This window comes from Podarcis gaigeae (genome assembly GCF_964106915.1).
Source record: "Podarcis gaigeae genome assembly, chromosome: 5".
NCBI classification, from domain to species: Eukaryota; Metazoa; Chordata; class Lepidosauria; order Squamata; family Lacertidae; genus Podarcis; species Podarcis gaigeae.
The window spans coordinates 99,832,774-99,855,812 of NC_139681.1; the positions used below are offsets into that span (position 1 = coordinate 99,832,774).

At 48.0% G+C, this 23,039-nt stretch overlaps 1 protein-coding gene across 6 annotated transcripts in view; it reads left to right on the plus strand.

Moving 5' to 3' along the window:
• The window catches only part of IL1RAP (interleukin 1 receptor accessory protein), a 103,138-nt gene that overhangs the window by 48,517 nt on the left and 31,582 nt on the right, over positions 1-23,039 (plus strand). For all 6 annotated transcript variants that reach the window (XR_014564347.1, XR_014564348.1, XM_083739482.1 and 3 more), the window contains 6 exons: positions 448-640; positions 5,957-6,122; positions 10,126-10,197; positions 12,595-12,724; positions 17,151-17,299; positions 20,272-20,421. Coding sequence is in view for 4 of the 6 variants with exons in the window: in XM_083739482.1 (XP_083595608.1) it covers positions 448-640; positions 5,957-6,122; positions 10,126-10,197; positions 12,595-12,724; positions 17,151-17,299; positions 20,272-20,421 (860 nt within the window). In the remaining 2 variants the exon portion in view is untranslated. The remainder of the gene's footprint in view (positions 1-447; positions 641-5,956; positions 6,123-10,125; positions 10,198-12,594; positions 12,725-17,150; positions 17,300-20,271; positions 20,422-23,039) is intronic.

Consider the following 23,039-nt stretch of genomic DNA (forward strand, 5'->3'; position numbering starts at 1 on the left):
GATAAATCTCTGGGGGGAAAATGCACATAAAATAAGCAACAGCAAATTGCATGCAGGAGAAAAGTACATCAAGGTAGAATGCCAGGATAAAATATAATTATAATATAGGTCTAAAAAGAAAATTGCCAACAGAAAGAAAGCTCTCATGAGTCAAATTGGGAATTCATGAATTATTCTTTCAACCACCTTCTCTCTTTGCACCCACCCCACCCCACGGGTTGGACCAAATGACCCTTTGGGTCTCTTCCAATGCTACACTTTTTAAAAATTCTATCTCATCACTCATCCTCACAGTTCCCACTTCAATAAAACATTAAAATGTTCAACAGTTACATGCAAGAAAGATATTCGGGTGACCGGTGAGTCTTTTTGTATTTTGAGTGTGAACCTTCCCTCTTAACCTTGTGGTCGAAACCTTGAAATCTATTTTTTCTCCTTTCCATGCAGAAACACCACCTACTGCAGCAAAGTCGCTTTCCCGCTGGAAGTCGTTGACAAAGACCCCGGTTCCTGCGTCAGCCAGGCCATCAGGCCGGAAGAAGTCCTCATGTACCTGGACTACACGAACAAGAACCTCACCTGCCCAGATGTGGAAGGGTTTTATCCAGCCGGGACCAAGCCAAAGGTCTGGTGGTATATGGTAAGCTCTGGAGCCCGGGGCTGGAGGCTTCATTTTGCAGAGGGTTTTGATTGTATGCATTTGCAAGCTTAGGAAGCTCTGGACGAGCGTATTGGCAAGGCAGCAGCAGCAATGGCTCGCTTCTGCAAAAGGGTCTGGGAAAATGTGATGCTAACATCCAATACCATGATGAAGGTCTATCAGGCCTGCATGTTGTGCACACTGATTTATGGAAGTGAGTCATGGGCAACTCACAGCTTCCAGGAGTGACGCCGCAATGCCTTCCACATGGACTATGTCATGAGGATTTTGGGAATCCGATGGCAGGGCCGAATGCCAAACAAACATTCCCAGCATGCTTGCACTTCTGTCTCAGTGACCTCTAGGTAAGGTAAAGGTAAAGGACCCCTGGATGGTTAAGTCCAGTCAAAGGCGCCTATGGGGATGTGGCTCTCATCTCGCTTTCAGGCCAAGGGAGCTGGCCTTTGTCCACAGACACCTTTCCGGGTCATGTGGCCAGCAGGACTAAACCGCTTCTGGTGCAACAGGACACCGTGATGGAAACCAGAGTGCACAGAAACACTGTCTACCTTCCCGCCACAGCGTTACCTATTTATCTACTTGCACTGGTGTGCTGGTCCCGGGGGGAAGGTACCGTAGTCTGAGTTCACAAGACGAGAGGCGAGGTCCGAAACAGGGAGCCGGGCAGGGAACAGGAACGCTGGAAGGTCAGAAGCAGGAGGCCGGGCAGGGAACAGGAACACTGGAAGGTCCGAAGCTGGGAGCCGGGCGGGAACAGGAATGCTGGAAGGTCAGAAGCAGGAGGCCGGGCAGGGAACAGGAACACTGGAAAGTCTGAAGCCAACAACGACGTCACTCCCGCAACCTGGGACTGGGCTGACTGACCTTTATCTTCTTCTAAGGCCAGGGGCGGTCCCGGCCCCCAGGAGCCCCGCCTCCTCTGGCCTTAAGGCGAGCACTCCTCCTGGGAGCAACCAGTTCCTTTTGCCTCTCTGCCCTAAGCCTCTGCAGTTCAGGAGAGGCCGAAGGGTTACTGGGCCCCGGAGGAGGCTCACCTGTAGACACTGAGTCCTCAAGCCCCTCTGGGGCCAGAATGGTTTCACCTGGTGCCTGCTCCTGAGGATCTGACACAGGTGCAGGCTCCTCAGAATCTAGGCCTTGCCCCAGTTCAGCCGGCCCTGGAGGTGGGGACTCCTGTGCAGGCTGGGATTCCTCTGGTTCAGCCTCTGAATCGGAATCCCAGGCCATCACAGCAGGTGTGCTTTTGAACTGCTAGGTTGGCAGGAGCTGGGACAGAGCAGCGGGAGCTCACCTCTTTGTGGGGATTTGAACCACCGACCTTCCAATCGGCAAGCCCAAAAGGCTCAGTGGTTTAGACCACAGCACCACCTGTGTCCCTACACAGCGACGTCTCGCTGACTTGGTCACGTCCACAGAATGGAAGTTGGCAAGATCCTCAAGGACGTCCTCTATGGGGAGGTGGCTCCAGGCACCAGACCCGTTGGTGGATGAAACATGCCCACAAACATGACCTGAAGGTTGGAAGCATCAACCTGCCAGGTGGGAATTCTCTGGCAGACAATCACAGTGCATGGAGACAGACAGTCGGGTTGTGCCTCCGCACCAGTGACCAGAGGAGGAATGTCTATTGGGAGGAGCACAGAGAGAAGAAACGTCCTCTGCATCAGCATAACTGCATGTCTTCTGCCCCGGCTGCAACAAAACATGTCTCTCCTATATCGGTCTCTACCGATATAGCAGACGCTGCAGTTTGCCAGCGGTTTGACTTCACTCCTTCATTGCCTCTCGAGACAGACAGATGCCAACTCACAATCACAGGCAATTGAAGCCGTGCTCAAGTTACTTGTGATGTTGCTGGGCTGTTCACAGTCCTGCTAAAAGCCATGTTTCAGTTTTGCTCTTCGTCAGTGGTTCCCAAACCGTTTTGGGCCCCCTTGGTTACATAAACTCATTCCCAGAGCCCCTGACCCTGTAAGAATCATAGAATTCTTATAGTGTTGGCAGGGACCACAAGAGTCATCTAGTTCAACTCCCTGCAAGGCAGGAATCCTTTAGCCCAGTGTGGGACTCGAATCCACAACCTTGAGATTGAGTCTCATGCTCTATGGATTGAACATTTTTCAGAATAGTGGTTTTCACAACCCACTAAGGAAGACAGTAACCCAGCAAAACTCAAAGCAGTAATAATTAATGGCACATTTGTTCAAAATCCAATTAAAACTATTTCGTCTAATTGAGTGAACAAAATTGAGGGACTTGATCCTGTGATCCCAGGCGTTTACTCATAATTGGATATCGTGTGACAACTCGGAATCCTACATACAAACATGTCTGACCCAAGGAAATTGCTTTGAAAGTGATAAGAGCAGTAAAACTTCAAAGGCAAAGCGAGGAATGTGTTTCGCTCCAGGCTCTCGCCTGGTCAATTGCAAGTAAGCCATTCATGCACTTGGAAGGGGCCACAACCCCTTTGTCCCCCAGCAGTTCTGCGAGGCAAGAAGCAGGTGATGAGCTTTTCTCTTCCTGCTATTTCCAGAGACCCCCCCCCCCACTTTGTATGCTGTTTTAAGATAAAAGGACCTCTGACCATTAGGTCCAGTCGTGACCGACTCTGGGGTTGCGGTGCTCATCTCGCTTTATTGGCCGAGGGAGCTGGCGTACAGCTTCCGGGTCATGTGGCTAGCATGACTAAGCCACTTCTGGCAAACCAGAGCAGCGCACAGAAATGCCGTTTACCTTCCCACCAGAGCAGTACCTATTTATCTACTTGCACTTTGACGTGCTTTTGAACTGCTAGGTTGGCAGGAGCAGGGACTGAGCAACGGGAGCTCACCCCGTCGCAGGGATTCGAACTGCTGACCTTCTGATCAGCAAGTCCTAGGCTCTGTGGTTTAACCCACAGCGCCACCCGCATCCCTGTATCCTATTTTAGGGGCTCTCTAATGACCTCTGTGGATCACGAAATACATTCCAGGTTTTGCAATCCACTCTGGAGTTTGGGAGGGGTTCAAAACTGCGCACAATTCTGCAGTTCCCTTATCTATTCCTAAACGGCCCATGTCTATAGCTCATTGAGTAGCAGAAGTGGATTAAACATGAAAAAAGAGGAGAAAAAAGATTCTTAAATGAGGATCAGGTGCAGAAGCCACTTATGTTTCAGAATTCTGCAGGTGGAATTTTGTTAGATGCAGTTTTGAATCCCGGCGAATTGAGAGCTTTGCTCATCCTTTGCTCTGTGGGTCAGCTTCTGAGGGGAGGGCATTCTCCGCACCCCCACCACCTCCCTGAGACCAAATACTCTTCACACTCAGATGCCCTCTCTGTGGAAATGCAGTTCATGGCTCCAGCAGCGGAGCTGGAAGACTCCTGTCCCTTTGATCAATACCCCTTTTCTTCTGGGCTAAGAGCAATCGCCTTTATTTGGCCGCAGAAGCTGGTCCATTAAAATTCAGATCCCGACCGTCAATTAGCAAAATGAAACCGAACCCTCTCTGGAAATAATTTTTTTGCAGATGGTAGATTGCTCGTCCCCGCTAATAAGACTTTGTCAGAAATGGTATATTGCCACTGTCTCCCCTTGCCATGTGGAGGCGGACGTGATCTGGAAAGGGGCCACAGAGGAATAATTGCTGCAAAATTGTGGATTGCCAACCTTCTGTGATTGGGAAGATGGTTCACCTGAGCTATTCCCTTCCTCCCTTCTTGACTCCCTTCAGAGGAACCATAAAAAGAGGTATGGCACATGAAGGAAGTGGCTTAGCTCAGCTGCCAAACTCAGAAGCCTCGGATTTTTGCCACACAGCAACTCTGTTTCTGCCTCCCTGCCATCGTGCCATTTGAGAATATGTTGGGCACCTTGACAAGTGATGCTTTCTCTTCTCTAGTCCCTTAACACTAGAACTCCTGGACGTGCAATGAACCTCAGAAGACTCAGAGAAGATGAAAGAAAATCCTTCACAGAGTGTGCAGTTAAACTGTGGAACTCCATCCTGCAGGAACGCAGTGTTGACGACCAACAAAAATGTCTTTGAAAGAGGATTTGACAAATTTGTGGATGAGTCAAATGTTATTGAAGCCTACTGGCCCTGATGGATTTGTTCTGCCTCCACAGGTCTTCACAGTTCTCTGAATTTTGCAATGCAGTGCTCCAACCAGAAATATATCTTAAAAGGTTTTTGTTGGGGGGGAGGAAGGGTGTGTATGCAAAATTATATGGAAGTGCATGTATGCCAAAATGCATTATACTGCTTGCCAAAAAAACCCCCACATGTTTAGAGCAATGTCCACTAAAACTTTAGTGAGGTCTTTTATTTTTTTCTCATTGCAAAAAAAAAATTGCAACGTGAAGATGTAAAGTACGGAATCTAAGACTGGAAGAAGAGGGATGAAAATAGATTCCGGTCCATCCCTATGTGCAGTGAAAAACCCACATGTGTGATCGTCACATCTGGTGATTCCCATCTGGAGTTACAGATTAATTTTAGCACGTTCCTTTTCCTGTTCTTGCTCTTTTCAAAAGGCAGAGAGAAATTCTCAGGAAATCACAATTTCATAGTATGCAAAGAACATAGCAAGCATGAATAAGAAGAGTCCTGCTGGATCAGGCCCATGGCCCATCTAGTCCCAATCTTGCTGTGTCTGAATTGTTGGTTGCCGTTTAGTCGTGTCCGCCTCTTCGGGACCCCCTGGACCAGAGCACGCCAGGCACTCCTGTCTTCCACTGCCTCCTGCACTTTGGTCAAACATCTGGTTGGCTAACATCAGGAAAGGATGCCCAACTAGATGGACCTTTGGCCTGATCCGTCACACTCTTCTTATATTCTTAAAACAAAAAAAATCCTTCCAGTAGCACCTTAAAGACCAACTAAGTCAGTTCTTGGTATGAGCTTTCGTGTGCATGCACACTTCTTCAGATACGATATGCATGCACACTTCTTCTGAAGAAGTGTGCATGCACACGAAAGCTCATACCAAGAACTGACTTAGTTGGTCTTTAAGGTGCTACTGGAAGGAATTTTTTTGTTTTGACTATGGCAGACCAACACGGCTACCTATCTGTAACTTATATTCTTAGTTTTCATAGTTTTGGTGGCAAAATGTTACAAATGGAGATGACAGCTTCTGAAATCATGAGTTTCCGGCTAGGGGCTGCCCGGTGCTGAGCGAGTGCTGCTTCCGGGTCCAGGGTTCCAACCTTCCTCTTCTCGGAGGATGTCCATCTTGTGTGCTTAGCAGATGTGCCTCTTCTGCATGCAGAGGATGTGAGTGAATGTGCGTTATCCCCCTTTCCTGCAGAACTGCAAACTCATGGATAATTTCAACGAGCGCTACCCCAGCGGCGTCAACCTGACCTTTGGCTTCGTCCGCGAGGCGTACCAGGCCGACTACACCTGTGTCGTGAGCTACAAGGAGAACGGCCGGGATTTCAACCTCACACGGACTTTGAGGGTAAAGGTGGTAGGTAAGGAGAATCGAGGGACAAGGGGAGCCACAACGTCAACTGAGTTATTATTGATGTGTGTCTGGTTTCCAGCTCATAAAGCCCGGGTGACTCAGGCCCAAGCTATCACATTTCCCCATATGAACCTGCCTGGGCTCTGAGATCTTCAGGGGGAGCCCCTTCTCTCAGCCCTGCCACCCGCACAGGGATGCTTGGTGAGAACATGGTGAGAGGGCCTTCTTGGTGGTGGCAGCTCCTAGGCAACTTTGGAACTCCCTGCCTAGGGAAGTTACTACTACTACTAATAATAAGCCTGATGTCACCATATTCTAGTCTTATGCCTTTCATTTTAAAATATATGTCAATACAGGGCTTCTTAGTAGTAGTAGCAGTAGCAGTAGTAGTAATAATAATAATAATAATAATAATAATAATAATAATAATAATAATAATATATTATTTGTACCCACCCATCTGGCTGGGTTTCCCCAGCCACTCTGGGTGGCTTCCAACAGAACACTAAAATACAATAACCTATCAAACGTTAAAAACTTCCCTAAACAGGGTTGCCTTCAGATGTCTTCTTAAAGTCTGGTAGTTATTTTTCTCTTTGACATCTGATGGGAGGGCGTTCCACAGGGCAGGTGCCACCACCGAGAAGGCCCTCTGCCTGGTTCACTGTAACTTGGCTTCTCGCAGTGAGGGAACCGCCAGAAGGCCCTTGGAGCTGGACCTCGGTTAGGCTGGTTCCCTCCTTGCCGTCCTCCCTTCTGACAGGCCTTTGGGAACCGACTTGTTTTGCACCTACCCATCCCATAGCTAAACCTAGATTGTAAATTCCTCAGGATAGCCCCCCCCCCCAGATCAAGGGAAGTTCTAGTCCCGCTCTATGCTGCCTTGGTCAGACCACACCTGGAGTCCAGTGTCCAGTTCTGGGTGCCGCAATGTAAGAAAGATGTTGACAAGCTGGAATGCGTGCAAAGGAGGGCAACCGAGATGATTAATGGTCTGGAAACCAAGCCTGATGAGGAATGGTTGAAGGAGCTGGGTATGTTTCACCTGGAGAAGAGGAGATACACAGGAGATGTAGCTAAAGGACTCTCCCATGGAAGATGGAGCAGTTTTCTCCTGCTCTGGAGAGGAGCCTCTCTGACTTCAGGTTACAAGAAAGGAGAGTCCAGCTGAACATCGGGAAGAACTTTCTGGTGGTAAGAGCTGGTTGACAATGGAACAAACTCCCTCAGGAAGTTGTGGACTCTCATTCACTGGATGTTTTTAAGCAGAGGTGGGATGGCCATATGTCAGGGACTCTTTCGTTGTGATTGCTGCATTGCAGGGGGTTGGTCTAGATGGGTCCCTTTCAGCTCTATAATTCTGTGATTCTAAAGCAACAGACCCAGTGATACCACTATCTGAATAAATACTGTCACTGGCAAGAACAAATAAGAGGTGTTGTGGTTGCCCTGAGATTTCTTGTAAGAGGTTCTTTCAGGGCACCTTGAAAATGGCTTTTGGAAAAAGAAGACAAAAGCAGAAAGCATTGCTTTTAAAAAAAGGTTTCCTAAAAAAACCCACACATTTTGAGCTGCTGGGGTGGGATTTGTGTCCTGGTGTCCTCTTGGAAGCACCTTCTCCCTCCTCCGCTGCCCCCTGAGCTCAAGAGCCCTTTGCTCTGTGCAGCTGCCTGTCACGAGGAGAGCAGGCTTGTCAAAACCGTGTCATTACAAATATCTGCTTCATCCAAGCCCTGAAGCATGACAGGATGCTTAAAAGCACCTGCGCTTTGCAGAGGTTGCAATTTTTGGAGAGTGAGCCGGGCCAAGTTCGAAAACTTCCTTGATAACGGAGGAAAAGCATTATGGGCTATATCTGGTGCGGCACTAACTTCTTCCACCGCTGCAGGAATTTAAGCACTTTCCTCCTGCTTACCAGATCTGTTCTGGAGGGTTCAGGGAACCCCCAGGAGAGATTTGGGAGGGGGATGCATGGTGGGGAGAGGAGGGGATGTTCCCATGCACAACCACAAATCCTTGCGCTGACGAAATATTTGGATATTCCATAGAATTGTAGAGTTGGAAGGACTGTGCACCCAGGGGGGCGATTGACGGCCATTAAAGGGGTGATTGGGGTGGCAATTGGCGCCCATTGGGGCAATTGGTGCGACGATCGGCATCCAGGGGGGCAGTCAGCACGATGATCAGCGCCCAAAAGGGATTTTGTCACCCCCCTCATGGATGCCACCTAGGACACCCCACCCCCTTCCTATGCCCCTGCCAAGGGACACCTACCGTATTTTTCGCTCCATAAGACGCACGTTTTTCCTCCTAAAAAGTAAGGGGAAATGTCTGTGCATCTTATGGAACGAATGTGTGGTCCCTGGCAGCGGCGGAGCTGGGGACTTTGGTTCCTGGAGCAGCAGGGGCATGGCACATTGCCTGTGTAAGTGTCCTAATGGCGTCACCCGTGTGAGCGTCCCCATCCCGTGCGAGGGGATGGGGAGAGGAGAGGCGGGGGAAGAGGGCTTTAGAACACTCTTTAGAGTTCCTTGCGTCTGAGGGACTCAGTGACTTGCATGAGAGCAGCCGGGAGCCAGCGCGGAGGGGATCTTTCTCCCTCACGCGCTCTGTCAAATTGGGCTTTTTCTTGCTTTCCTCCTTTAAAAACTAGGTGCGTTTTATCGTCAGGTGCGTCTTACGGAGCAAAAAATACGCTAGTTGAACTCCCTGCAGTGGAGGAATCACAGCTGAAGAATCCAACCTCTGCTCAACAGCCTCCACGGAAGTAGAGTCCACCTCTTTCCAAGGGAATCTGTTCCACTGTATAGCAGTTCTTGCCTTCAGAAAGTTCATTCAGATGTTGCAGGGTGCTGGGAGACATGAGCCTGTCTCAGGCAGTTCTTAAAGGCACACGTGTTTTCTGAGTTGCTGCCTGCCAGATCCATTCGTGGTGGGCTGATGCTTGAGTGTATCTCAGAGACAGCACTGAGGCTCAAGGCTGAAAGGCCTAGTGATTGTTCCCTTGGGGCACAGAATCCAGCCTTTGCTCCAAGCGGCTTCTTTAAGGTCTGCAGAAACTCAAGAAGTAAATTTTCATTTTCCCGCGAAGAAACCCATTCCAAACAAACTTTCCCCTTAGTTCCATCCCATTCTACGACTCGGGCACCAAACACTTGAGAGGCTGCCTTCTTCCCTAGGGACCATCTTGGGTGCTGAGATTGATGGAAGGGGCCCTCTTGGTAGCCCTCAGAGGTTTGGGGTGAAGATGACCCAGGGGAGAGGGCTTTTTCTGTGGCAGCCCCAAAGCTGTGGGACTTCCTCTCCACAGTCGCCTTCATTGCACGGCTTCCAGAAGATGCTGAAGACCTAACTTCTGACCATAGCTGTCAACTGTCCCTTATTTGGCGGGAAAGTCCCTTATCCCAGCGCTGTGTCCCTCTGCTGTCCCTTATTGATGATGTCCCTTAAATTTCCTGGGTTTCAAAGGAAGCAGCTCCTCTCCCTCCCTCCCTGCCGGCCAGGGAGGAGGGAGGCTCCAACTGTGTTGCTTGGTTGCATTGCTCACCCAAGAAGGAGTCTAAGAACGACTGGGGGGTGGAGCTTGCATGCCTTGTGCCGATCAAATCGGCCGCGTTGCCTGGGGACTCGCCTCTGCTCAGCGCTTCCCAGCAGAGAGGTGATGCTGGTTTTCCTTGCTGCATCCCCTTTGCCGGGTTGCTGCGCTGTGGGAACCACCACTTGAGGCTTCGTTTGGCTGCTGGCTGGGCTTTCTGCCTTTGGCTCGGAGGGGCTCAGAAGTTGAACATACCTGTGCTGGGAAAATCCCTTATTTTGGCTGCTGATCCCTTATTTTTGAGGCTGCTGGTCCCTTATTTTCAAATCTGTAAGTTGACAGCTATGCTTCTGACACGGGAGCTGCATTTTTCAGGACCCACCATTTGCTTGCTTTATTTATTTTTAATATTGTGTTTTGATGCCATAACCTTCCCTAGGACAAGTAAATAATCACGATCCTATTCTGTCGGCAGGGCCTCCAGACAAGGCAACGGTTCCGACGATCATCTCTCCAAATAAGCAAGTCGGTTATGAACTCACACCAGGTAAGGTCTGCCAGCAGCTGCCCGTCCTCTCAGTTCGAAATCTGCCAGTTGAAATGTGTGCCTTCTGTATGTTTGAAACAAGGCATTGACTGCGGAGAAGCTTTCAAATCGCTTCTGGCTTGACTGCGCAGCTTAGGATGCTGCCTTGGACGGAGTCAGGCATTAGAATCGCAAAATGATTCTACAGTTGATTCCACTCTGCAGAGTGGAAGGTGAAGTGAAGGGGGAGTCACCTTATTGGAGGAAGAAGTCCAGCTGGGTGGTGTGGTCCCATGGTGTCAAACTCCTCAATGTGGCCCTGGGTGGCCATGACATTCACTCTGTGTGATCTGCCTTGTGGCTGCAGTCAGTGATTTCATCTCAGCTGAGGCGACGGTTCCCCAGCTGTGATTTCAGCTCGTGGAAGCTAGTTGGTGCTGAATAATAATAATAATAATAATAATAATAATAATAATAATAATAACTTATTATTTATACCCACCCATCTGGCTGGGTTTCCCCAGCCACTCTGGGCAGCTTCCAATTGAATATTAAAAACAGTACAGCATCAGACATTAAAAACTTCCATAAACAGAGCTGCCTTCAGTTGTCTTTTAAAAGTAAAATAGTTGTTTATTGCCTTGACATCTGCTGGGAGGGCGTTCCACAGGGAGGGAGCCACCACCGAGAAGGCCTTCTGCCTGGTTCCCTGTAACCTCACTTCTCGCCAGAAGGCCCTCAGCGCTGGACCTCAGTGTCTGGGCTGAATGATGGGGGTGGAGACGCTCCTTCTGGTATACAGGACCGAGGCTGTTTAGGGCTTTAAAGGTCAGCACCAACACTTGGAATTGTGGCTGGAAATGTACTGGGAGCCAATGAAGACCTTTCAGGACCGATGTTATATGGTCTCGGCGGCCACTCTTAGTCACCAGTCTAGCTGCCGCCTTCTGGATTACAGTGGTACCTCGGGTTAAGTACTTAATTTGTTCTGGAGGTCCGTTCTTAACCTGAAACTGTTCTTAACCTGAAGCACCACTTTAGCTAATGGGGCCTCCCGCTGCCGCTGCGCGATTTCTGTTCTCATCCTGAAGCAAAGTTCTTAACCTGAGGTACTATTTCTGGGTTAGCGGAGTCTGTAACCTGAAGCGCCTGTAACCTGAAGCGAATGTAACCCGAGGTACCACTGTAATTGCAGTTTCCAAGTCACCTTCAAAGGTAGCCCCACGTAGAGCGCATTGCAGTAGTCAAAGTGGGAGATAACCTAGGCTAGCATCCCACCTTCGTCGCCAGTGAGGTGTAGGTGGATTCCCACGAGGCAAGACACAGTGATAACAGCAAGAACCTTCATTGAACTGCATAACTGGGAAACAGGGCAAAGCAACTGCTTATATCAGTGATGGCCAAACTTGGCCCTCCAGCTGTTTTGGGACGACAACTCCCATCATTCCTAGCTAACAGAACCATTGGTCAGGGATGATGGGAATTGTAGTCCCAAAACAGCTGGAGGGCCAAGTTTGGCCATCACTAGCTTATATACACTCCTGAAAGCCTGGGCCACTCCCACTCCCAACGTGATTGGCTGTCTAAACTTCCAAGCTGCGAATCAGGACTCAAGAGTTCAATGGGGCCAATGGAAGAGGCCCAAATCCTGAAATGTTCTGTGACTGGGCATCATGTATCGAATCAGAGCACAGGAGCTCAGAATCCTTAGTCCAGACGGGACCCCTGAGGGTCCTGGAGTCCAGCCCCCTTGCAATGTTGGAACCTCAGGTGCAATGGAGCAACAAATCTAAATGTTACCTTTATACGGTGGGCTCGTTTCTGCTCCCTAAAAGTGTGGGGATGTTATGGGTAACAGGAGAGGATCTATTGATTACTATTCCTTCCTAACTTGCACTAGCAAGCGTCTTCATATAACAGAGTGCATCCCCCTATTACACAGCAGGAAGCTGGTTGCAGACTCGTTAGACTCTCTTAAGATAATAAGCAATTCAGTCTGGCTTGCCCAGATTGGGATATGTTCTACTATCCCTGGTAAGACCCCTTTGATCCCTCCTAAAAGAATAAAGACCCAACAGTCTTATTCATAAGTGACAAAATGCATCTCTGGGTTACTTCTGGGGCATAGGAATTAGTTCATTTCCCCCCCCCCCAAAAAAAAATATATACTCCGGCTCCCCACAAGGTCTGAGGGATGGTGGACTGGCCTATGGCTGCAAAAGGTTGCTGACCCCTGATCTAGGGCAACCCAGGTCTGCCCCTACCCTGCGGCAGACAAATCTGCCCAGATCATTGGCCCAGTCCAGTTTGGGACCTGGGGTTTGTCCAGAAAGGACGTGCACAGCCCTAATGTCTGCTATTGAATGCTCTTCCTATTATTGCATTGAACATTGTTGTTCTTAACCTTGCGCATGCCAGGAGAAGCGCTCGAGATCCGTTGCGAGGTCCAGTTCACGTTCCTGAAGGACTCTCCGCAAGAGGTCTGGTGGATGGTGGACGGGAAGAGCCCAGAGGACGTCGCTGACCTGAAGCTCAACATCACACTGACGTAAGCGCAAAGGATTTCCCTGTTGTCTGAAACGGGGAGGCAGTTTAGTCCAGGGCGAAGGGGGAGATGGAAATCCTTAGTAGGGGCTGGAGGAAGCACAATGGAGACGTTTGTATGGCAGGTGGTGGAGGGGGGTGGGCTTGGGCAAATATCAGTGACTTGCTATAAAAGAGGGGCTGTATAGGAAGACCCCCCCTTCCCTCAGCTGCATCTTAAAGACCTCGCTTCTTTCAGTACTTGTGTGTGTGTGTTGCTATTTAATTGTATTTATTATTACTATGAATTGTATTTCTATACTGCCCTATACCTGCAGGCTTCAGGGCAGTTCACAGGATAAAATCAGAATATAAAACCATTATCAAAATAAAAGCAGCAGCAACCCAGTGACCCCTTTTTGTTCCCATTTGAGAAAAGTCTAAGAAATTGATTGCAGGGCAGTGTGAAAACCCCCATGGATATATATGAAGTTCCCGTAGACAGAGTCTGATCACAGGTCCATCTGTTTGTTTGTTTGTTTGCTTGCTTGCTTGCTTGTTTCTTTGTTTGTTTCATTTACCGTATTTTTCGCTCTATAAGGCGCACCAGACCATAAAACGCCCCTAGTTTTTGGAAGCAGAAAACATGAAAAAAGAATTCTGAATCCCAGAAGCCAGGACAGCCAGTGGGATCGCAGCGCAGCAATCCCGCTGGCTGTCCTGGCTTATGGACAGCCGCGCTCCCTTTGAAGAGTGCGCGGAGTGTGTGTGCGGCTCTTGGGGGCTTTTCCCTCCTTGGGGAAAAGCCCCCAAGAGCTGCGCACATGCTCCACCGGGCTCTTTAAAGGGAGCGCTGAGCAGAGTCTCCCGCCTGCATTCGCTCCATAAGACACACACACACATTCCCCCTTACTTTTTAGGAGGGGAAAAGTGCGTCTTATGGAGTGAAAAATACGGTATATCCCACCCTTTTCTCAGCCCCCGCCCTGCAATTTACACTACTCTGAATTTTGTGATGCAGTACGCCAACTAGAAATAGATCTACAAATGTGTGTGTTAGGAGGGAAAGGTAAAGGTAAAGGTACCCCTGCCCGTACGGGCCAGTCTTGACAGACTCTGGGGTTGTGCGCCCATCTCACTCAAGAGGCCAGGGGCCAGCGCTGTCCGGAGACACTTCCGGGGTCACGTGGCCAGCGTGACATCGCTGCTCTGGCGAGCCAGAGCCGCACACGGAAACGCCATTTACCTTCCCGCTGGTAAGCGATCCCTATTTATCTACTTGCACCCGGAGGTGCTTTCGAACTGCTAGGTTGGCAGGCGCTGGGACCGAGCAGCGGGAGCGCACCCCGCCGCAGGGATTCAAACCGCCGACCTTTTGATCGGCAAGTCCTAGGCGCTGAGGCTTTAACCCACAGCGCCACCTGCGTCCCTGTTAGGAGGGAAAGCATGTGTATAAAAATGTATAGGTAAACGAATGCACCCTTCCAATAATACTGCTGCTAATAATAATAATAATAATAATAATAATAATAATAATAATATACTGCTAATAATGATGGTGATGTTTGGAGCAATGTCCACTAAAATGCGTTGAACTTTAGTGTGGTCTTTTTTAAAAAAAACAAAAGCAAAATAATTGCAAGCCAACATGAAGATGTGAGGAACGGAATCTAAGATTGGAAAAAGAGGAATGAAAATAGATTCCTGTCCATCCCTATGTGCAGTGAAAAACCCACGTGTGTGATCGTCACATCTGGTGAATCCCCATTTGGAGTTGCAAATTAATTATAGTGTGTGCCTTTTCCTGCTCTTGCTCGTTTCAAAAGGCAGAGAGAAATTCTCAGAAAACCACAATTATGGCATATGCAAAGAACATAACAAGCACGAGAACATAAGGAGAGTCCTTCTGGATCAGGCCCATGGCCCATCTAGTCCCGGTCTGAATAGACACCCCCAGTGGGAACCCCCCCCCCAAACAGGATTCAGCCCCAGAGCCCTCTCCCCTCCTGAGGTTTCCGGAAACTCGGATTCAGAAGTGTTGCTGCTTGCGACTGTAAAGACAGAGCAGAGCCACCTTGCCTTCTCGCCACCCACAATCCTCTCCTCCTCCTCCATGAATTTGTTTCATCTTCTTTCAAAGCCATCCAAATTGGCGGCTACCACTTTCTCCTGTGGGAGGGAGTTCCACAGATTAACCATGCACTGCACAGAGAAGGGCTGGCGTTTCTCTGGAAAGGGCTCTTGTGCCGGGTTTCCTGCTTGCAGCTTCCCACTGGGGCATCTTCCTGGCCCCCCTGGGAACACGATGCTGGACCAGATGGTCCCCCTTGTTGGAAAATGCCCTAGGGGTGCCTGCAAGCCGCCGGAACTCTGAGCATCCTCTGGTACACGCAGCCCTGGAGAAGGCATCTCCCTTCTCTTCCGGTGCGCTTCTAGCGACATACATCCTAATGATATGTGCACACAAAGCTTCTGGCAGAACACAGCAAGAAGCGTGAGACATTGCAGAGCTAATCTACTATTTATTTACTCACTATGTACAGACAAAAGCAAAAGTAGAGAGCCAGTGTGGTGTAGTGGTTCAGAGCGGTGGACTTGTAATCTGGGGAACCGGGTTCGCTTCCCTGCTCCTCCACCTGCAGCTGCTGGGTGACCTTGGGCCAGTCCCACTTCTCTGAAGTCTCTCAGCCTCACTCACCTCACAGAGTGTTTGTTGTGGGGGAAGAAGGGAAAGGAGAATGTGAGCCGCTTTGAGACTCCTGAAGGGGAGTGATAAAGTGGGATATCAAATCCAAACTCTCCTCCTCCTCCTCTTCCTCCTCCCCTTCTTCTTCTTCTTCTTCTTCTTCTTCTTCTTCTTCTTCTTCTTCTTCTTCTAGCTTCCATTCTCTCCAGCTCTGAGAGAACAACAGGCACAAGTAAGAGTGAAAGTACATTACAGTGGTATCTCGGGTTAAGAACTTAATTCGTTCTGGAGGTCCGCTCTTAACCTGAAACTGTTCTTAACCCGAAGCACCACTTTAGCTAATGGGGCCTCCTGCTGCCACTGCACGATTTCTATTCTCATCCTGAAGCAAAGTTCTTAACCCGAGGTACTATTTCTGGGTTAGCAGAGTCTGTAACCTGAAGCGTCTGTAACCCGAGGTACCACTGTATAAAGTACATACAGCGGCAGAGATAAGACTGTCTTCCGTTTCTCACACAGGTATGTGATTTGCACCAATCGCAAATGCAGCGTCGGAGGAGTGAAATTGCTAACACCCCTTTGACCTCCTCCAACAAGCTCTTCTGGGGTTATTCCCTTAGGGATGGTGGTTCCTGTGCATATTTTCACCCCTTCCCATTGCAAGATTCTCCTGGTGTTTTCAGAAAGGAGGGGGCAGAGACTGCTCTTCGCTTCTTCCGCTCCTGCCTGACTCTGTGTGGAGTCTGTGTGTTATAGTGATTAGATGGCTGAGTGAGAGCTGTAACCCTCATGCAAGCCAGTACCTCTTTAGTGTTTAGTTTGCAGTAGCTGTTAGAAATAAAAGAAGTTATGCTTCACAGTTTTCTTCCGTGTTGTTCATACTCTGCTGAGGTTGGTGCTTACAATGGACAGTTGTGGGTCCAGAGCACTTAGACCTGCTTCCCAGGAAGTGCTCCAGTCGCCTAGCCCAGTCGGGGCAGAACTGAAGGAATGGGTTTCCCAAATCTGTGCAGTCAGTCTGAAACGGGCCCCCAAAAGCCCCATTTTTCCTTCTTCAAAGAATCCATTAGCTAAAATCCATTAGCCTGAGCTGTGTAGCACAAACCTAGCTGTATAAACAAAGACCTCTCCCTTATCAGTCCATGAAGGCTGGTAATGACGGATGGCCTTGTCAGTTCCGAGTGGAGCAGGGATGGCACATCTAGGTCTTATCTTACATCCTGACCACACTGACGCACAGACCTTGTCACGTCTGACAAGAGACCCGGGAACGGCGCCAGGAGTGCTCTTAGAGATGGTGACCTTCTTGCCCCAAGATAAGAGTATAGGAACAGGAACAGGAAGATCCTTTTATGGTCAAGAGTACCGGAACAGGAACATCTGTTTATGGTCATGTATGTCAACTTGCGTGTATAAGCTGACGTGGTTGGATTCCTGGGGAAGGGGGGAGAGGGTGCCTGGAGAATATATATACTGCATGAAATTTCTCATTTCTTTGGACTTGCTGTGAACTGATCACACAAGTGCCTTCTGCTATCCAGAGAGCAGAATAAACTCTTTCTCTGCATCAACCTCGGTGTCATTTGACTTCCTTTCTCCCTTCCGGGAGCAACGCAGACCCCACAAGTCGGTAAAGTCTAAGAAGGCTACAGAACCAGTTGTTGAGCCCGGGCGTTGGCATCGGCTCAAAGGCATACGGACAGTCCCTTGGCATCTCAGAGAGCTTCTGAGCTCAGACCTCTCTTCTTCTTTTCCCTTTCCCCAGGGAGATCCCCTCCAGCCTTGGTGAGATGACCATTGTGAAGACTCTGGTCGTGCCCAAGGTCACGGAGAGAGACCTGAAGCGAAACTACACCTGCTGGGCGCACAACCTGAAGGGGACCGTTCACCAGGAGGCCATGGTGAAGATGAAAGGTAAGGGCCTTCTCAGTGGCTGCTCCCAGATGTGGGAGCTCCCTCCCTAGAGGAGCCAGACAGGCTCCTCCCGTGTTTCCCTCCTTGATTCCTCTTCCTTCCAGCAAAGACTCTTTTATCCCATCAGAGCTGGCTTTCAACAGCACCGCGCTGTTTTTATGACCTGCATTTTAATAGCTTGTGTGTGTGGTTTTTTAAATATATATATATATTGTTTAAATTTTGGGGAGTGGATGGAAAACAAAATAAAATAGGAGTGAAAGGATTGTGAAGGAGATATAAAAGTATAAAGCAGCATAGAAGGGTAACTACACACAACCTAACACAAACCAGTGGAAACATCCACTTTCTCAGTCTTGCAGAGAACACGAGAAAAACCAGTAGCTAGCAAACTAAAAAGGCCCATCGCTGAAATCTGAAAAAAGGTGTTTGCTTATTTCTAGCAAGTGAATGGGGGGGGGCTAAAATGGGGGTAACAGCACCACAGAAGAAAGTTGGGAAGTCATCTTTTAGATTGTGCCTTAAATTTGATGTTCATTTGTTTTTTTAAAAACCTTGAAATTCAATAAAAATTACTTGGCCAAAAAAGAATTCCCTTAGAGCAGTGGTGTCCAAACTTTTTTCAAAGAGGGCCAAGTTTGACGAAGTGAAAGGCCGTGAGGGCCGACCAAAGTTGTTTGCCTTTTTTTAGGATTGAAGTTGTTGTCATTTGGGGGGGATTTTACCCCAGGAAATGAACTGCCACATGGGCTGGATTAAACTGACCTGCGGGACGGATTAGAACCCTGAAATGGACTTTGGTCATGCCTGCCTTAGAGTCTAGAAAAATGCAACCTGTGCAGCTGATAGAATTAGTACGACTCATGCAACACGTTGGCGACTAATATACACACAATAATTACCAAAATAATTATACGTTCTTCATCAATCTTCTGAGAAAAATACAAGATCTTGTGCAAAGCCACAGAGAATCCATTGAAACCAGACATTATACAGGTGAAGCTCTGAAAATTAGAATATCGTGGAAAAGTTCATTTATTTCAGTAATTCAGCTTAAAAGGTGAAACTAATATATGAGATCACCTCCTGGCAAATAGAAGGGGAAGAAATGGAGGCAGTGAGATTTTACTTTCTTGGGCTCCAATATCACTGCAGATGGTGACAGCAGTCACGAAATTAAAGGACGACTGCTCCTTGGGAGAAAGATGATGGCAAACCTAGACAGCATCTGAAAAAGCAGAGACATCACCTTACCAACAAAGGTCCGTATAGCTAAAGCTCTGGTTTTCCCAGTAGTGATGCATGGAAGTGAGAGCTGGACCATAAAGAAGGCTGATCGCCGAAGAATTGATGCTTTTGAATTATGGTGCTGGAGGAGACTCTGGAGAGTCCCATGGACTGCAAGAAGATCAAACCGATCCATCCTTAAGGAAATCAGCCCTGAGTGCTCACTGGAAGTACTTTGGCCACCTCATGAGAAGAGAAGACTCCCTGGAAAAGACCCTGATGTTGGGAAAGATGGAGGGCACAAGGAGAAGGGGACGACAGAGGATGAGATGGTTGGACAGCGTTCTCGAAGCGACCAACATGAGTCTGACCAAACTGCGGGAGGCAGTGGAAGACAGGAGTGCCTGGCATGCTCTGGTCCATGGGGTCACGAAGAGTTGGACACGACTAAACGACTAAACAACAATATATGAGATAGACTCATGACAAACAAAGCGAGATATGTCAAGACCAACACCAACTGATGACATGGCTCCCCAAATCAACACAGACTGTGGAAACTTCACACTGGACTTCAAGCATCTGGCATTGTGTGCCTCCCCAGTCTTCCTCCAGACTCTGGGTCCTTGGTTTCCAAATGAGATGCAAAAACTGCTCTCATCAGAAAAGAGATTTGGGGAGCCATATCATCAGCTGGTGTTGGTCCACTGTGCTTCATTAAGTCCAGGGTCAACGCAGCTGTCTACCAGGAGATTTTGGAGCACTTCATGCTTCCTTCCGCAGATGAGCTTTATGGGGATGCTGACTTCATTTTCCAGCAGGACTTTGGCACCTGCCCACACTGCCAAAAGTACCAAAACCTGGTTCAGTGCCCAAGGGGTTACTGTGCTTGATTGGCCAGCAAACTCACCTGACCTGAACCCCATAGAGAATCTATGGGGCATTGCCAAGAGAAAGATGAGAGACATGAGATTGAGCAATGCAAAAGAGTTGAAGGCTACTATTGAAGCTTCCTGGTCTTCCATAACACCTCAGCAGTGCCACAGGCTGATAGCATCCATGCCACGCCGCATTGAGGCAGTAATTGATGCAAAAGGGGCCCAAACCAAGTACTGAGAACATATGCATGCTTCTACTTCTCAGAGGTCCAGTATTGCTCTATTTGCAATCCTTGTTTTGCTGATTTCATTTAATATTCTAATTTTCTGAGATTGTTAATTTCGGGCTTTCATCAGCTGTATGCCATGATCATCACAATTATAACAAATAAAGGCTTGACATTTCTCGCTTTGCATGTCATGAGTCTATCTCATATATTAGTTTCACCTTTTAAGTTGAATTACTGAAATAAATGAACTTTTCCACGATATTCTAATTTTCCGAGTTTCACCTGTAAGTTCATCTTAGGTTGGATAGGTTGTACGTCTCTGTGGCTTTCCACAAGGTTTTGCATTTTCCCCAGAAGATTGATAAAGAATGTATAATTATTTTGGTAAATATTGTGTGTATATTAGTCTCCAACGTGTTGCATGAGTCGTACTGCCTTAGAGTCTACCTTTTAACAATGGTCTCTCCCCCCCCCCCCATGTATTTATTTTGTCCCTTTGTTTTATATAAGCCTCCTTGAGACGTGGTCTAGGGAAAGGGCGGCTTAGAAATAAATCTAATGATAATTAATTAATGATGATGATGATGATGATAATCCCCAGCGAATGCCCCCCTTCCTCTTCCCCTGACCCCCACAGTCCCTGTGCCCAGGTACACGGTGGAGCTGGTCTGCGGCTTGGGGGCCACCATCGTCCTGGTGGTCCTCCTGACCCTCGTCTACCACTTCTACTGGCTGGAAATGGTCCTCTTCTACCGGGCTCATTTTGGGACGGACGAAACCATCTTAGGTAAGGGGCGTTGCTGGAGATGTTCGTTTGTTCTTGTTTTTTTAAAATAAATTCTTCTTACGTTTTACAATTTAAGATTCAACACATTTATCATATGTAAGAAAATGCAATAAAACAAAACTCCCCCCAGCCCATGACTTCCCTCAACTTCCCCTTCTGGTTCTTTAACTATTTGCTACTTCTGCTTCATTTTGTCTTATTTTCCATCTTTTAGCTGAAAGCTCTTATATTCTTAACATTTTTATACCAAATTTTCCACATTGTTCTTAACCTTTCGTTTTCTTCATTGTAAGTGTTTACTCAAACCCTACTAGTGAGTCCATTTCCTTACAATATTTCTGTAAATACAGCATAAACAATTCCCAGTCTTTTTATGAATATTGTCTATGTCTCTGAGTCTTCTGGTGAGTTTCGCCATTTCTGCGTATTCCATGAATTTGACTTGCCATTCTTCTTTCGTTGGTATCTTGTTGTCTTTCCATTTGGGGCTAGTAGACTCCTAGCCGCTGTTGGAAACCCAGCCCTGACAACTCTGAACTCAGAACTCCAGAAATGCTTCATAGTTGCTGAGTCTTATTTTCTAAGTCTTTTAATGGTTAAACGTTGCTGCTGATTATTATTATTATTAGTTTGCAATGCTTATTGGACATTAAATTGTTATTTTCATTACATTGTTTTGTAGCATTGTTGCATGCCTCTTGGAGTACTTTGTGAAGCATTTCATTAATCGCGGTAATTTCCCCCCAGTGGCATCCAAGAAGGCAAAACGCAACTGCAACATTAAAGCCTTCAATTTGTATAGAGCCAAATAAGCACATTAAATACGTGTATGATTAAATAAATAAATACATTTTAAGCTCGCCTTAAGAGTCACGGCTGAATGTGGCGGATTATGATAATGTCAGAAACTGCAGAAAGTCTAATTGCTCCTTCGCCTTTCGCCTCTCTGCATTCCCTCCCATCTCTTGCAAGAGCCAAGGGCTTTCCTCCGGGCTAGAACTTTAGAATTAAAGGCCACAGGGTTGCCTCCAGCAACCACATAGACCTAGTCAGCCTTCCGCCTTTGGCAGCCTGAAAGCCTCAGTCCCTCTTGCAGATCGGGAAGAATAATAATAATAATGGTAAGTAAGCAGGTACGGCTGCAAGGAGCAGGAATAAATGGACAGTTCTCCAAACGGAGAGACGTAGAAAGCAGAGTCCCCCAAGGATCAGGATCAGGGCCTGTGCTTTTTAAACGGTTTATAAACAAGAGAGGCGGTGTTGTGTAGTGGTTAGAGTGTCCAACTTGGACCTGCGGGACCAGGGTTCGAATCACCAACTCACACTCCTTGGTGAAAAAAACTGGGTTATAAATGCAATAAGCCAACAGGCAGACAAAGAATTAGCGATCTGGAGTCAGCATTGAGCCGTGAGGCAGCCAGGTTTGCCGATGACGCTAAATTCTCCAGGGCCGTTGGAACAAAATGAGATTCAGCTCGAAAAGGGGCAAAGTGGATGGCTTCAAAAGAGGATTGGGTGAATTCATGGAGGGAGGAGAGGGCAGCTGATGGCTCCAAGCCGCAGTGACTCTGCTCTGCCTCTATATGGAGTCAGGGATCCTTCTGAATCCCAGTTGCTGGAAACCACAGGAGGATAGAGGGCTCTTGGGCTCAGATCCTGCTTGTGGGTTTCCTTTCTGGTTGTGAGAACAGGACTGTGGACCTCCATCGTTCTGCCCGGACACTGAGGTCCAGCGCCGAGGGCCTTCTGGCGGTTCCCTCGCTGCGAGAAGCCAAGTTACAGAGAAGCAGGCAGAGGGCCTTCTCGGTTGTGGCACCTGCCCTGTGGAACGCCCTCCCACCAGATGTCAAAGAGGAAAAAAACTACCAGACTTTAAGAAGACATCTGAAGGCAGCCCTGTTTAGGGAGGTTTTTAACGTTTGATAGGTTATTGTATTTTAGTGTTCTGTTGGAAGCCGCCCAGAGTGGCTGGGGAAACCCAGCCAGATGGGTGGGCATAAATATATTATTATTATTATTATTATTATTATTATTATTATTATTATTTGGTCTGATCCAGCAGCCAGGCTCTTCTGATGTTGCTGTGGAGCCTCCAGCTCCAGAGGCAGTCTATCTGGATTTTGAGGTTCTTCGGGGGCATTTGGCCCCTGTGGGAACAGGACGCTGGTTTAGATGGGGACCCTTTAGCCTGTAATAATAATAATAATAATAATAATAATAATAATAATAATTTATTTATACCCCGCCCATCTGGTTGAGTTTCCCCAGCCACTCTGGGCAGCTCCCAATCAAGTGTTAAAAACAGTACAGCGTTAAATATTAAAAACTTCCCTTCAGATGTCTTTTATAGATAGGATAGCTGCTTATTTCCTTCACAGCTGAAGGGAGAGCGTTCCACAGGGCGGGCGGCACCACCGAGAAGGCTCTCTGTCTGGTTCCCTGTAGCTTTGCTTCTTGCAATGAGGGAACCGCCAGAAGGCCCTCTGATCTGGACCTCAGTGTCCAGGTAGAACGATGGAGGTGGAGACGCTCCTTCAGGTCTACTGGACCAAGTCCGTTTAGGGCTTTAAAGGTCAGCACCAACACTTTGAATTGTGCTCGGAAACGTACTGGGAGCC